A 13827-nucleotide genomic window follows, 5' to 3' on the forward strand; every position below is an offset into this window, starting at 1 on the left:
TGTGATAAATCCGTATGGGGTAGCCTCAGCGTGTGAAAAGATTTTTTTTAAAATTTGATCATATCCATGTCCCCTGAACACCAAGTCTGGTGAATGTTTCTTAGAGTATGTGTATCAACTACATTAAACACAACTAAAATATTGCAGTTATCTCTGATCACTTTCGGTATTTGTGTATATCGCAGAGTAACATATATAATATCTATGTTTTTGTGCCTGCCTCGAGAAAATATTGCTTGTTCAGCATCACATCATCGTATACTACGAGATTATTAATAAATCCATTTAGGTCATCCACATATGGGCTTCGTCAATATCGGTGATAAAATCAATAAAACCATTACCATCCTAGTCCAGTAATTTTGCATTTTTATTAAAATCTTTAAGACATACTAGCATCTCTGATCATCTACAGATGGTGCCACTAAATATAACTTATCCCACTTGAGCCATCTCATTAGCAGATTAAGCAACAATTGCGTCTTACCTGGCCCGGATGGATCAATGATAATTGCTCTGATAGAATTTGGTAGCGCTGGATGATGCTTGACTGGCTCTTGCATTCGCGTCGCTGAGAAATCAATATCAATCTTGTACAAATATAATAAATAATATGGATTTATATTGTGTTCGATGCAGAGTACCCACCCCCACAAGTGGATTAACAACAATAATAAACAAAAAAATAAAAAGTGTGCACTTACAGGCAAAGGTGTGAAATGTGGTACAAAAGAATACAAATTTATCTCGAATAAAACATGTGGTGATATTGCTGCTTCGCTGGGAAAACGACGAGGAACTCCATGAGCTCAATACCCAGGAGAAAAACATCTTCCTGGATATAATTATAATGGTACTGAAACCCGACTTGATATTCGACTTGACGAACGAGACCAACCAAGACCTGGAGAGTATCCAATAAATGCGACTGACCAAGTGTGCCACGTTCATGATGTAGCGTATAAAAATCAGGATTTACAACAACTACATATCGCAGATGTGAAGTTTATTCACTCATTAAATTCTGTAAAAAATAAATTTCTCAGAGAAAAGCTTGCTAGCTTCCTAGTAAAATCTGCGATGAAAAGTAAACTAGTACTAGGGGCAGGTAATTAGTCGGCCGATTACTATGATAATAATGGAATCGATTTATTATAGCTCAAGAGGATATTGGAGGGGTAGAGCAGCGATTAGTAAACTTGCTGATGCAGCAAATGTCACACGTTCTGTTGCTGCAAATTGGTTAGCACGACAGGCAATATGGCAAATTTTTTCTACCACCACCTAAACGAATTCATTACGCACATTTTGATGTCAGCACTCCCAATGAAGTTCATCAAGCAGATATTTTATTTTTACTACACGATACCATTAAAATTAGCAGACGTCAATCACGTACATACAAATATGCGTTGACTGTCGTTGACGTTGCAAGTAGGTATAAAGAAGCAGAACAATTATCAACTAAAACAGCAACTGAAGTTGCATCTGTGTTTGAACGAATTTAGCAACGTGGTGGTCTACGATGGCCACAGTTGCTACAGGTTGATCCTGTCAAGGAATTTCCTGGTGCAGTATCATCTCTGATGAAAAAAACATAACATCAAAATCAGACGAGGACATACCGTAAATCATCGCGATCAGGCAATTGTTGAACAATTTAATCAAACACTTGCTAAGCGGTTATTTGAATATCAGTATGCGCGGGAAATAACCCTGAACAAAGTTCAGAAAGACAAGAGATCTCGTGAATGGGTTGCAAGTTGCAAGACTACCAAGTGTGATAGCTGCGTTAAATAATGAAATTGCTCGTGCACTTTCTATGAAGCCTACCAATACAGTCACAACAAACATATACCAATACAAGATGACTCCTTCTCAAAACAACCAGTACTAGGGAATGTGACTGTAAGATATTTATATGAACCTGGTGAACTTGAAGGGGGTAAAAATTAGCAACTGATCCTTTTTGGAGTGTGAAGACATACAATTTCCAGCGTGTTAACATCCAAGGCTAGACCTGCAATCTGCAGACTATATTCAACTGCTCCTCAACGTGGATTTGTACGTGAACAATTACAAATAATTCCTGAAGACACGCAATTACCACATCATTCACTTTTGTGAACTTGCGCCCCGACATCGATTCCAATCAAGACAGGTCAGCATCACATTTTCTTGCGTGTGACCAAGACTACTATTAATTCTATCTACGGTAAACTGTCTTGGATTATTATTTGAATACTCCCACAACATTACTTTGTTACAGCTTGCACAATAATTATTCTGTCGCCGTTTCAATGTCATAACAAATTCAACATCAAGATCAACGTCGCGCCTTTTTTTGTCACACTGTTTATAATTATGTTTTTCTTATTGCTATTAGTTTGATTATTATTTTCTGTGAAGTCTATGATAACCCTCCGCAGCTGAGATATTCGTCTGACTCGAGACACTGCGAGATGAACAAAATTTGACCATTCAATACCATCATCAACAATCCAAATATTAGTATCAGAAATAGTTAATCCTTGTGACAAATTAATCGTTATAGCATATCCTAGAGTGCACGGAGTTTTGTCCATCGTTAACGCGCTCTCAACAACACTCGTCTCTGCAATTATATTTCGTATTCCATAATCCGCCGTGCCAGTTTTCCATACAGCTGCGTTAGATATCTTCAAGAAATTCCAACCGTGTTGGTTTCAATGAATTTACCTTCTGAGCGAAATGAGCAACAACTGACGGAACGATAAAACAGTTACTCAGAAAATGTTCAGCATCATCTTTATATTTCAACGCAAGATTTTTTATTTCTTCTTGGAGAGATTATGTACAATAAATATGTTCATTTGGTTGTACAAATTGATCATAGTTTCCATCATCGGAACTTTGAAACAGCCACACGAATACAGGATTATTCTTAAAATTTCTGATAAATCCAAACAAATCACCATTATAAAACTTAACAGTTCGATTTCGTGGAAATTTTGTTATAGCCGAAGTCCACGCATGCACATTATGTTCAATAATATGTATCGGAGCTCCTTTCGATTTATATTTCGATTCATGTGAAATCTCTCCGGTTATTGTTCTTACCATTTTTGGAAATTCTAATTTCTTTCCCAGTTCAGCGACGTCTTTGATGGACGATCCAGTATCTTTAACTGTTTCTGCTCACTCATTATTTTACGCCGTAAATCCGTTTCCATATATCGCGTTTGTGAAATGTTCTGTAACTCGTTCAGCAACACAATTTAGTCTTGACAGTTTCATTGGTTTGAGAACATCAACGCTAGGTTTATCATTTAGTGGGTATATCGCATAAACAACAGCAGTCACAGGATACGCTCGTTCATAATATGGTTTGTCAATACCAGTCAACATTCCTGGTTTGGAATTTTTATATAATGTAACAATATTTCCAGTGTGAGATAATCGAACAGGGTCACATTTGTCACGGATAATTCAAATATCGTCTACTTCCTCAATAAATTTTATTCTAAAAAATATCTCTATCGAGATAATTAGTAATCGTCGCTGCTCGTTGGTCATTCATTTTAGCATTAACAACATCTGTCAGTCTCGCGTGCATAATTCTGAATGTTGACCACATATGAACCGCGCCATCGTCGCTAAATTCTTTCTTGACGCCACGAATACTTTTAATCCGAGTCTTATTCGTCGGATCAACCAGAGCTCGCCTCGGCAAGACATGGGATATTCTGTCAAGATCGAATCTAGCTTCAGAAGGTTTAATCGCAGATAATTCCTCAAACTCTTCCATATTATAATTAATGCAAATAAAAGGAAACCATAAACTTTATTCGTAATCATTCTGCAAGTGTATTCGTGGGAGCGAACAGGTAAGTAAAATATTCATTTAGCAATGTAGGGGTTGTTTTTGCGCTGTACTGTACAATTGTATATCGTCTTGGTTGAGGAATACAATTTAAACAGATATTTATTATACTATGAATATCAAAAAATATTAATTCTATTATTTAAGAAATTAAAATTTACACAATAATGGTATAAAATTTCTGATCCTGAGAAAATTATTTGTGACTCTGAATCATTACAACAACGAAAATTTGAAGATAGATATACATTACCAGCAGAGTACCGATTCATTAAGTTGATTCAACAGTCTTTGTTACGATCCTTGGCGACCGTCAAAGATACACAAGTTGAACAATTCGTTTTACTCGCAAACACGATTGAGAAAATTATATCAGAATTGTCTCACGAATACTAAACAAAAAAGATTGTTAAAACGCTTGTAAGACAATTGAGAAAGATGATGTTTGCAAGTAACTCTGTTGCTGGTGAAAGTAAAAATGAAATCGCTGTCGCCAGTGACCGTAGTGATTGTGAAAGCACTGTCAGTAACAGCTAAACACAGCGAAATTAGTAACGGATTGTGAAAATGAAAGTAATTGTAACAGATAAACAAAGTGAAAATCCTTGACAGAGTCGATGACTGAGTCCTTGACATCATCAAGGGGGGAATAATTAATTTCTGACTATAGTTAAAACGAAATAATTTTTTTTTTCAGAATCAGATAATAATATTTTTAACCTGATCAAATTCAATGCAAGAATGTGTATAATTCAGAATCTGATCTCTATTGCACATAATCGTAATAATATGTTCTCGCTGCAGCTGATTTAACTGTTCCTGGGTAAACAAAAATTCTTCATCGCCGTTTTCATCAATAATTATATTAACACTACATTTTTCTGCCTTGACTTTTGTCGATGACGAAGTATTGTTCTGACGGTACTCTCGCGTGTTGGTACATTATATAACACTCCTTGATTAAATCAAGGAATAATTGTTTGTAGCGTTTGTAAAACGCCAACTTCGACTCAGAAACAGATTTTACAAAATCCTCTACGAAGGCACATACAGATTTATATTTAAAACTTCATATCGTAAATCAAGCAAGAGTCCGGTCTGGTCAGTAAGCTTGAAATGTATCCATGATAATAACGGATTATGACATCTAAACTAAACTTTATTAACGGGTTCTAACACAACAAAAATTCTGGGGGAACTTGAGGTGTGAATGTATATAAAATATATCCCTGCTGGACCTGACTGGATTTTTCAAGCTCTACTTGATAGCTGCCATCAATTGCATCACATACAAGATTAACTGCGACTGCTGATATGATGGTGACAACACCTGGCGAAATATGACGACCTCCATCTTATGGATCTTTATTGTGTTTGAGAATATTCGAAGAATGGGTTATTTTTCTCCACGAGGCAACGATGTTAGGAAAGTTTTCATCGATTATATCGTTGGCTGATTTCTTTAGCGCCTCGAGTTAAATCCAGGAAGTACAAATGCTGATATTTGTCATTTGGTTATTTTATGATGATTGAGAAATATTGTCGAGTGGCGGGAGAGAAATTTGATGATTGTCCGATTGATAAACTTGAGATCTGATGCAACCTGGTTCAGATGTATAGTTTCAATGGTCTGTTGTTTTGTATCTTAAGCATAGAATTGTGTTATGCCAGAAAAAAAAAATCGTAGATCACCGAGTACACGTGCGTGTTCGGATTTCATATCGTCGGAAAATTATTTGATAAATTTTTCATTAACAACTAAATTAAACATAACATCATACTGAACAAAATAATTTACTTGATTATCTTTTATAATGAACTAAATATGTCCAGTTACATCATTACTGTATTCCCATGTAGTTTTTCCATATTCGGGAAGCTTAAAAAATATTTGTTTATTTGTGATAAAACCATGACGTTGCAGTTCTGGCGGTCTCTGATAAACCGGCGGAACTTCTGGCCATCCTAATACGGTTCGGATCGACGACTGATTTCTATTTAGGGCATAATCTAGCGAGTTTATTTCTATCGCGGCTGATAATTTTTGGTTCATTTATCTGTTCGATTTGATAACTGCCCGTAAGTATGCTCATAACATTCTAGTCTGGTGTTCCATCGGGTTTATTTTTATATGCAGATACCAGTGAATTATTTGCTTGCAACCCAACGAATGACATTGATCTAATATTTAGTCAGATGTGATATACTCGTAACTGTGCTAGTGCAATTTCTTTGGCTGGAATCGCAGTTGGAAAAACTAGGCTGAACTCAGGATGGGTTGAGCTTGCTGATGGTTTTCAACGGTGTTGTATTAGCGACGATCTGTTGTAGCACTTCGTTCGACGTTGACATTATTATTAGATTCTGACACAGTCATTCCCAAAGGTACATTTGTACCTTCGTGGTAAATTTTAATCATTCATGTGAACTCAGTATCTGATATTATTCCATCGCTGAGACCTGATGATATCAACGAAGACAATTTGGGGATTGCTAGCGTCGCTGTATGCAATTTTATTGTATGCTCGTGTAATTTATTTTCGCTGCACGTGGATATTTGTTTGGCGATGATATTAAGAATACCAGCAATTCCTGTTACAAATGCGACGCCAATTCCTGTCACTGGTGGTATTACATATGTAGCTGACAATTCACCGATGACCGTTCCTGTTCTAGCGATGAGCGCTGATGCAGGGTATACGATTATGTCAGTAACGACACGTGTGTGTGTGATTTGGATTTTTAACGTAACTTTAAAAAATTTTCAGTCATATCGCTACGATGTCTGCAGTGTGCCACAGACATATAGCATGATGTCCCACCCAGTCAAATTATCCTGGCACCAGGCCAACCAGTCATAACACTAACCTCTTAATGCTGAGCCCCAAGCGAGGCAGCTGTTAGTACCATTTTTGTAAGTCTTTGGTATGACTCGGCCGGGATCTAACCCACGACCTCCTGCATCAGAGGCGGACGCTCTTATCACTAGGTCAACGACACGTCTGCGGTATTTTTGTTTGTATTTCAGCGTCGAGTACAACGAGTACTTCACGTCCATATATTGGCGGATAGGTTATTGTCTGTGTTGGTAATGTTTAATACCAGACTGCAGGAATACTACGCATTCCAGTGCTATCATATTTTAAAAATTCTTTTGGTGGTGCCAGCTCATACGTATCGAAATAAACACTTCCACGTGGATCAATCGCGTATGCAACACAATGAGTATCTTTTCTAGAGTTTGTATCGAGATTAATGATACCGGTTTCAACATTGTTTGATTGTTTTGGTAATTCATCACGCATAAAAACACCTCTGAAAGTTTTTATATTCAACCGCTTAGCAGCATAAAGTAAATCAATATTGGATATAGGAAGAATCAACGAAGTGTCCTGGGGTGTCTTAGACCTTTTCCGTACCACGAATGGGGAGTTCCTGTCAGTCTTAGAATTTTCTTTGTTTGGAAGTCTTGATTCCGTGACTTGTTGCTTTCATTAATGCCATCCCAGCAGCAGTTCCAACAGCACCAACTGCAGCTGCTTTTGAAACAGCTATAGCTGCGATACGTTGAAATATGCCACCAGTCTTAGCGATGTCTTTAAAGATTAAGTCGTAGGCCGGTATTTGATCGTTTGGCTTCATTGATGTGCCTGAATTGACGTTCTGACAATGATAGTTTTTTCGGACTACCTGCGATCTGTTTTTTTTAGTGAAATTTCTACTCCACAATTCCTTTTTTATACTGATTGTAGCTTTTTAATCTGACCAGGAATCAGACTGACACTAACATTATGATATGACATTATATTATCATAAGTGATTTAATTACATGTTTTATACTGGGGCATCAATAACTCTCATTCGTTCACCAACACCTTCAAGCAACAATGTTTTGTCTGAGAGTATGATAGCGATTGCTTTATAATCAATAACACCGGCTTGTAGTGCACTTACTCGAGCTCGAAATGTATGTCAACGACTGACTGTCTAAACAACTCTAACTTTTCCAGAGAGAAATAGTAGATCGGATACAACGCCGAGAAATTCCGCTTAGATATTCGCAAACCAAAATTCATATTCTGATCACGCCCCATGAATGCCATCAAACGATGATAATCACGTGCTATATGATTATTTTCAAAATCCAGCAACACTTCTTCAGATTGTTCTTGATGTCCATTTATCTTTAAAGAAACTTCACTAACCCCATGTGGATCAAAAACCATATGATTTAGTATTTGAGATATCTTGGAAAGCTATACAAATATATCGTGGTGCTGAATTCCTTGTTGTGATGCGATCTGCCATGTAAACAGTTGTACTCGTGATCGAGCCTGTAGTCATTGTCAGCCTTGATAGCGTTGATTTTCGGCCTCTGTCCATAAGAGAGCAGCTGTTTTTCTTTAGCGAGTGATGGTGACATTACTGATATCCACAACGAAAGTTTTGTCAGTCTCACATCTCCATGAAGTTCTGCGGTTGCAGCTGGATGAACTCCTTCAGCGTGCCAAATAGCATCGTCGTCCGTGGAGTATCGAACGAGAACAACTGTATCTTTTGCCCCGAAGATAACTTTTCTAAACTTTCTGCAGAAACCAAAGTTATGTGACAGTGGTATTGCACAACTAAATTTTCCCTGAGCATTAATTTGATTTTTACGTGCTGCGAATCTCATAAGAAAATTCGCATTTACAAAGATTAAACTTTCAACATCAGCGTCGTCCGCTGATGTAGTGATGTGTTTGGGGCGCCGAAAAGTATAAGGTCTGCCATCAACGCAATCAGTGGTATCTTTTTCAACCATCACTGACGGACCAGCACACCGTGAATAATCATCACTGTATCGGGATAGCCCCAATATCCTCGTAGCAACATCAAAATCATTATGACAAACCTCAATTTCCCGACCATAAATAATATATCGTGCACTGTTAAATAATGCCATAATTTCGTTATTAACATACTCACCCTGCGCATCACCAGAAGCATTACCATCGGTTTTTACAAGTGTACCCTGAACTTCAATGAATGCTTAGTTCTTTCTGCTATTTTTCCAGTTGCATCAGCGGTTTGCGCTAGCGTGGGAAGAAGACCTTCGGTATCCTTTGTAACTCTTTCGGTAGCTTTCGTAACAAGTTTAAATAATTGTTCTGCGCCTTCTCTAACTTCCACCTGAGACTCCTGACGCTCTTGTAATTTTTGCTTGACTGGAATATATTTTTTAATTGCCTGTAGTCGCTCTCGAGCTAGTCTAGTTGTGCGAGATTCCATGGTTGTCGTAGGATCACTCATTATTTTTTATATTATTAATGATTTAATTACAACACAGCAGCAGGGAGGGTGGCGACAAACTTGAGTGTCCGACGGGTAAACAAACACGCATAAAAATTTGTAACAAAATGAGCTAACCCAATTAGAGAAAATCTCGGTCGGTTAGAGGTTTCGGTTTGGCGTTATTGACCTTGTTTCTTTATTTTTCGTAGGAAACTTTTTTTAAAAAAAAATAGACACTCCTAAAAATGGTCTGTTCCCTCTCCCTGCTGATTTATATACACCATTTTAAATGATATTTAATGTTGCAAACGTACTAATATAATTAAACTCTGTTGTTCTTTCTTTGTAGTGCAAAATTTTAAAACTTACCTACCAAACGAATTCCTGTTTGAGAAGACTAGTATTTCTCTTTGTAGAACGAATAACTTCACTTTATGCGTTTAAACAGAATGCATTTGTAAGGACAAAAATAGTAATGACAAAACTCAGAAGTTATATTCATATTGTAATTAGTTTTGTCTTTTGCAGATTTCAATGTACTTTGACTAGTGCTTATGAGATAAATCCCAATGGCTGAACGAGCGGAGCAGTATTTAGTGGTGGCGGCTATTGATTTTGGAACCACTTATTCTGGTTACGCATACACCTTCCGATGCGACTGTAAGAACAAGCCGTTTATAGTGAACACCAATGTATGGACTGCAAGCTCCCGAAAATGTTCATATGAGAAAGCTCCGACATCTGTCTTGTTTGATCCTAAGATGAAGTTCCACTCCTTTGGCTTCGATGCAGAGGAAACGTATGCAGATCTCGCTTTTGATGGGAAGGCAAATGACTGGTACTTCTTCAGCAGATTTAAGATGACGCTGTACAACAAAAAGGTAAATTAATTGGAATAAATCCAAAATGCTCTAACTAAACATGCAATGTCTGCAATCGTAGATTCTATGGTAGAGTATAGTCACGAATTTTGATTTTATTAGGCAGATATTAAGATGTTGTAAACAAGCATACCTTTTTGAACTCATCAAAGGCATTTTCAACTGTAAAAGACGCATAATTCCCTTTATCGTAGTCTCTCTCTCTGTCTCTTTACACACACACACACACACACACACATTACTTTCATGGATATTCTTATTTCGATCTTGGATACACCATTGTCTATGTTATAACGTTTTACATTAGTTTTCATAGTTTGGTCCAGTAACTAAAATGCTGATTTCTTGAATTCTGGCAATACTACTTTTAATTACCTCCCCTCCAATTATTTTACTTCTACCGACTGACCTTGACATTTAAATGATGATACCTTGGAGAGGTGCACAACCTCAAACTTAAATCTTAGAAAGACAATATGAGCTGAATGTCAGCGAATAAAACAGAAAAAGTCAATTGCTCAAAGGGGATTAAAATAATGGGCCTACAAAATGTGAATCTTGTTTCTTCAGATGATAATCAGGGATATAAAACGTGCGTGGTAGATGCACGTATGTGCATTTTGATTTGTTCTAGTCCAGTATGCATGCAAGTTTAAAGTACTGGCTCCATATCGCTGACACAAAATTTCCTGAAAAACATATTCCACTCAGGCACATTATTCTAACTCCGAACTGACCAGTCCTTGCTCTATTCCTTTAATGCTGTACGAAAGGCAAGGAAGCAGCAAATACCACTTTTGGTATGACGTGATCGGTGCTCGAACCAGCCACCTCCCACACAACAGTTTGACGCACTATCAACTGAATTGTTTAGGTGATCAGAATTAGTATTGTCATAAGGACTATTTGATGTGACCTGTTTATTGATGTTTTACCAGTGTATTGCACACTTTGTGTATTAAGCATGGAAAGTAAATGATCAAATTAAAACTAACGGACTTTAACATTTAAAAAAGTATAACATTAGTCTGTAGTCATTAAAAGAAAGACACTTTGTGCATTAGCATGAATTGATTGTTGGTATATGCCACTTCTAGCACTGTTTTGATGATGTTGTTGTTTGTTCTTCGAGTTCGAATATGAGCATGACATTACTCACTGGTTTGGTTTCTTTGAATACGTGAATGTCTGATAAAGCCAGTTTGTGCACTGAATTGCCTGTGATACAATTGACATGATGTGTCTCTTGGGTTTGCTTGATCAACAGAGGACGTGCTGCAGTCCTGAGATTTACGACGTTCGAGCTACTTCGCCGCCTCTGTATTTCGTTTCCGTTTTCCGTCTGCAGCTCCAATATGGACGAGACTCCGCCAGGTGGAGTAATCCTGTGCACGATCTTCCCAACACTCAGTCTCAAAGTTGAAGTGTTTCAGGGATGACTGGGAGAATCTTTGACGCTTTCTGTTCTAACCAACTTGAGATTGCTTTATCTCTTTCAGCTCCCTTAGAAGATCTTGGTAGCTGCTTCTCTGACATATTGGTAAGGTGGCCTGCCCATTTCAACTGTGAATTCATCAGCAGCGTGGATGTTTGAAATGCTGCCCGTGCGAGAGCCTGAGTATTAGGACACTGTTCTGCAATCTTATAGTTATCAGTTGCTCAGGCAGCCCTCGTGATGATTATTCAGCTTCTTCGCATAGGGTCAGGTTTAGCAAAAAATGCAACAGGGTCTGCAGCATGATGACTTTTGTAGACCTTAAGTTTTACTTGTAGACTGATTTGCACGTAGTCTGCCAAATTCCACGCTTGCTTCATCAATGTCATCATATGTGTCAACTACACTTGACAGTGTGCTTCCAGGGTAGGTGAACTTTTCCACTGCTGCGAGAGTTTGGCCATTTACTATGATGACAATCTCTACACAAGGCTTTCTTTGTGCAGTTTGGTGCATCACCTCTGTCTTCTTGATAATGATTCTGAAACCAAAATTATTACAAGCTGAAGAGAAATGGTCCATATTGTGCTGAATGTCAGACACATCGTGCATTCTGGGGAGAGTCATCAGCAAATAGGAGATTACGTACAGTCTCTTAATGTAACTTTGTTTTTTGCCTCAAGTCTCCTAAGATTGAAAAGCTTGCCTACAGTCTCCTGTTTTATTTCGATCTCATGTTCAAAGTAACGGAATGCAGCAGTAAACATCATATTGAAGAGGGTTGGGGCCAATTCACAGCCTAGATTAACTCCATTGGTGACTGGTGGTGCTTCAGATGAATCGCCCTCATCCACGACATGAGCGAGCATGCCATCATGGAACTGCCGTACCAACATAAAGAATTTCTCTGCGCAGCCACATTTTCCCTGATCTTATAAAGGCCCCAGGGCTGACAGTCAAAGGTTTTGTCAGGTTGATGAATGACCTAAGTTGTAATTGTGTTCAAAGCATTGATGACCTGCAAATGCCATGTATGTGGTCCCTCGTCCTTTCCGGAAACCACACTGACTGGCAGGACCCTTGATCGATAATGTGATGCACAAAATAACTCTGGCACGCACTTTGGCCGGCAATTGACAGCAAGAAGATTCCCCGATGGATGTCGCATAAATGTATTATTGCCTTTCCGCTTGTACAAGTGGACGATGAATGCATCCTTGTATTCCTGTGGTACAGTTCCCTGAGTCCACATTGGCTGGGAGAATTCTGCGAGTTTCTGAACCATGTACTAGCCTCCGGCTTTTAAACGTTTGCGTCTATAGCAAATGATCCATTATTTTTATTTTTGACATCAGGCGAATTGCTTTCACAGTTTCAGTCAACATTGGAGTAATAGTAATTTGATTTCCACTTCGGGCAGTTGATCAATTACCTCCAATTACCTCCAACCTGATATATGACTATCTATTGTGGATGCTGCTGAATTGTTTTTCTATTCTTTGAAGTATCTTTGCTTTGTTTTAGCTATATTGTATGCGACGGTGTGTATTTTGGCAACCGGAAAATTAAGAGATAGGTGGTTAAGAAAACCAGACGAGTGGCACGTGCCTCCGTCATTTTTTTCCTTTTTGACTAAAGAACCCATTGAAAAGTTTTAAGTTTAATATTTTACACAAACAAATTAATTAGTTACAAAATGTGGACTCCTGTCCGTACATCTCTCTCCCAAGCAAACAAACAAATAAAAATAAATGGAACAAACAATATAATGATGCCACATAAATAAATCAGCACCCTTAACCCGATTGAGATTTCTCTGTTTTTAAGATAATTGTTTAACATAAAAGTGAAAAAAATAGCCTTGTCATGTTTCACAATTCAAATTTGGATACACAACAGGAAAGGAATCCGAACCCTTATCTCCTCTCCTTTTAAATGGATGGATCATAATTGCTCAATAGCCACATACAAACATTTTAAAGAACCTTTAAACAATATCCTCGGGAAAATGTAAGGCACTCGATTATATTTTGATGGTACCGTCTACTGACAAAATGATCGGAACACATTTACCTTTTAGCTGCATACGTGAAATCTTTCCTTACGAGCCGTGACCACTGGAGCCAAACACTGTTTAGGAAATCTGTGCGATGACATTGATTTCCCAACTACTTCCTGTCCTCTGAAATTTATACCAATGCTACAATACAATACAATGTTTGTCAGCTGATAAATGGATAGTCTGCAGAAGCAGAAGCTGAAGTTAACACAGATCAGAAAATCACCCAATCATTTCCGTTACGTCGGAAGTAGTTGTAGGAATACACACCAATTTGATGTCTTTGATGACTCGCCTCTGGTGTAGTGCACCACAT

The 13827-nt window shown here is 37.9% G+C and overlaps 1 protein-coding gene across 1 annotated transcript in view; it reads left to right on the forward strand.

The window, feature by feature from the left end:
• Positions 1–9670: 9670 nt before the first annotated feature.
• LOC149797937 (heat shock 70 kDa protein 12A-like) overlaps positions 9671–13827 on the forward strand; it is a 35148-nt gene continuing 30991 nt past the window's right edge. Inside the window, exon 1 of the mRNA XM_089960818.1 lies at positions 9671–10017. Within this exon, the coding sequence (XP_089816944.1) occupies positions 9706–10017 (312 nt within the window). The 5' untranslated portion in view covers positions 9671–9705. The remainder of the gene's footprint in view (positions 10018–13827) is intronic.

The sequence above is a fragment of the Sinohyriopsis cumingii genome, chromosome 6, assembly GCF_028554795.1.
Source record: "Sinohyriopsis cumingii isolate HCF-2022 chromosome 6, ASM2855479v2, whole genome shotgun sequence".
Classification (NCBI taxonomy): domain Eukaryota; kingdom Metazoa; phylum Mollusca; class Bivalvia; order Unionida; family Unionidae; genus Sinohyriopsis; species Sinohyriopsis cumingii.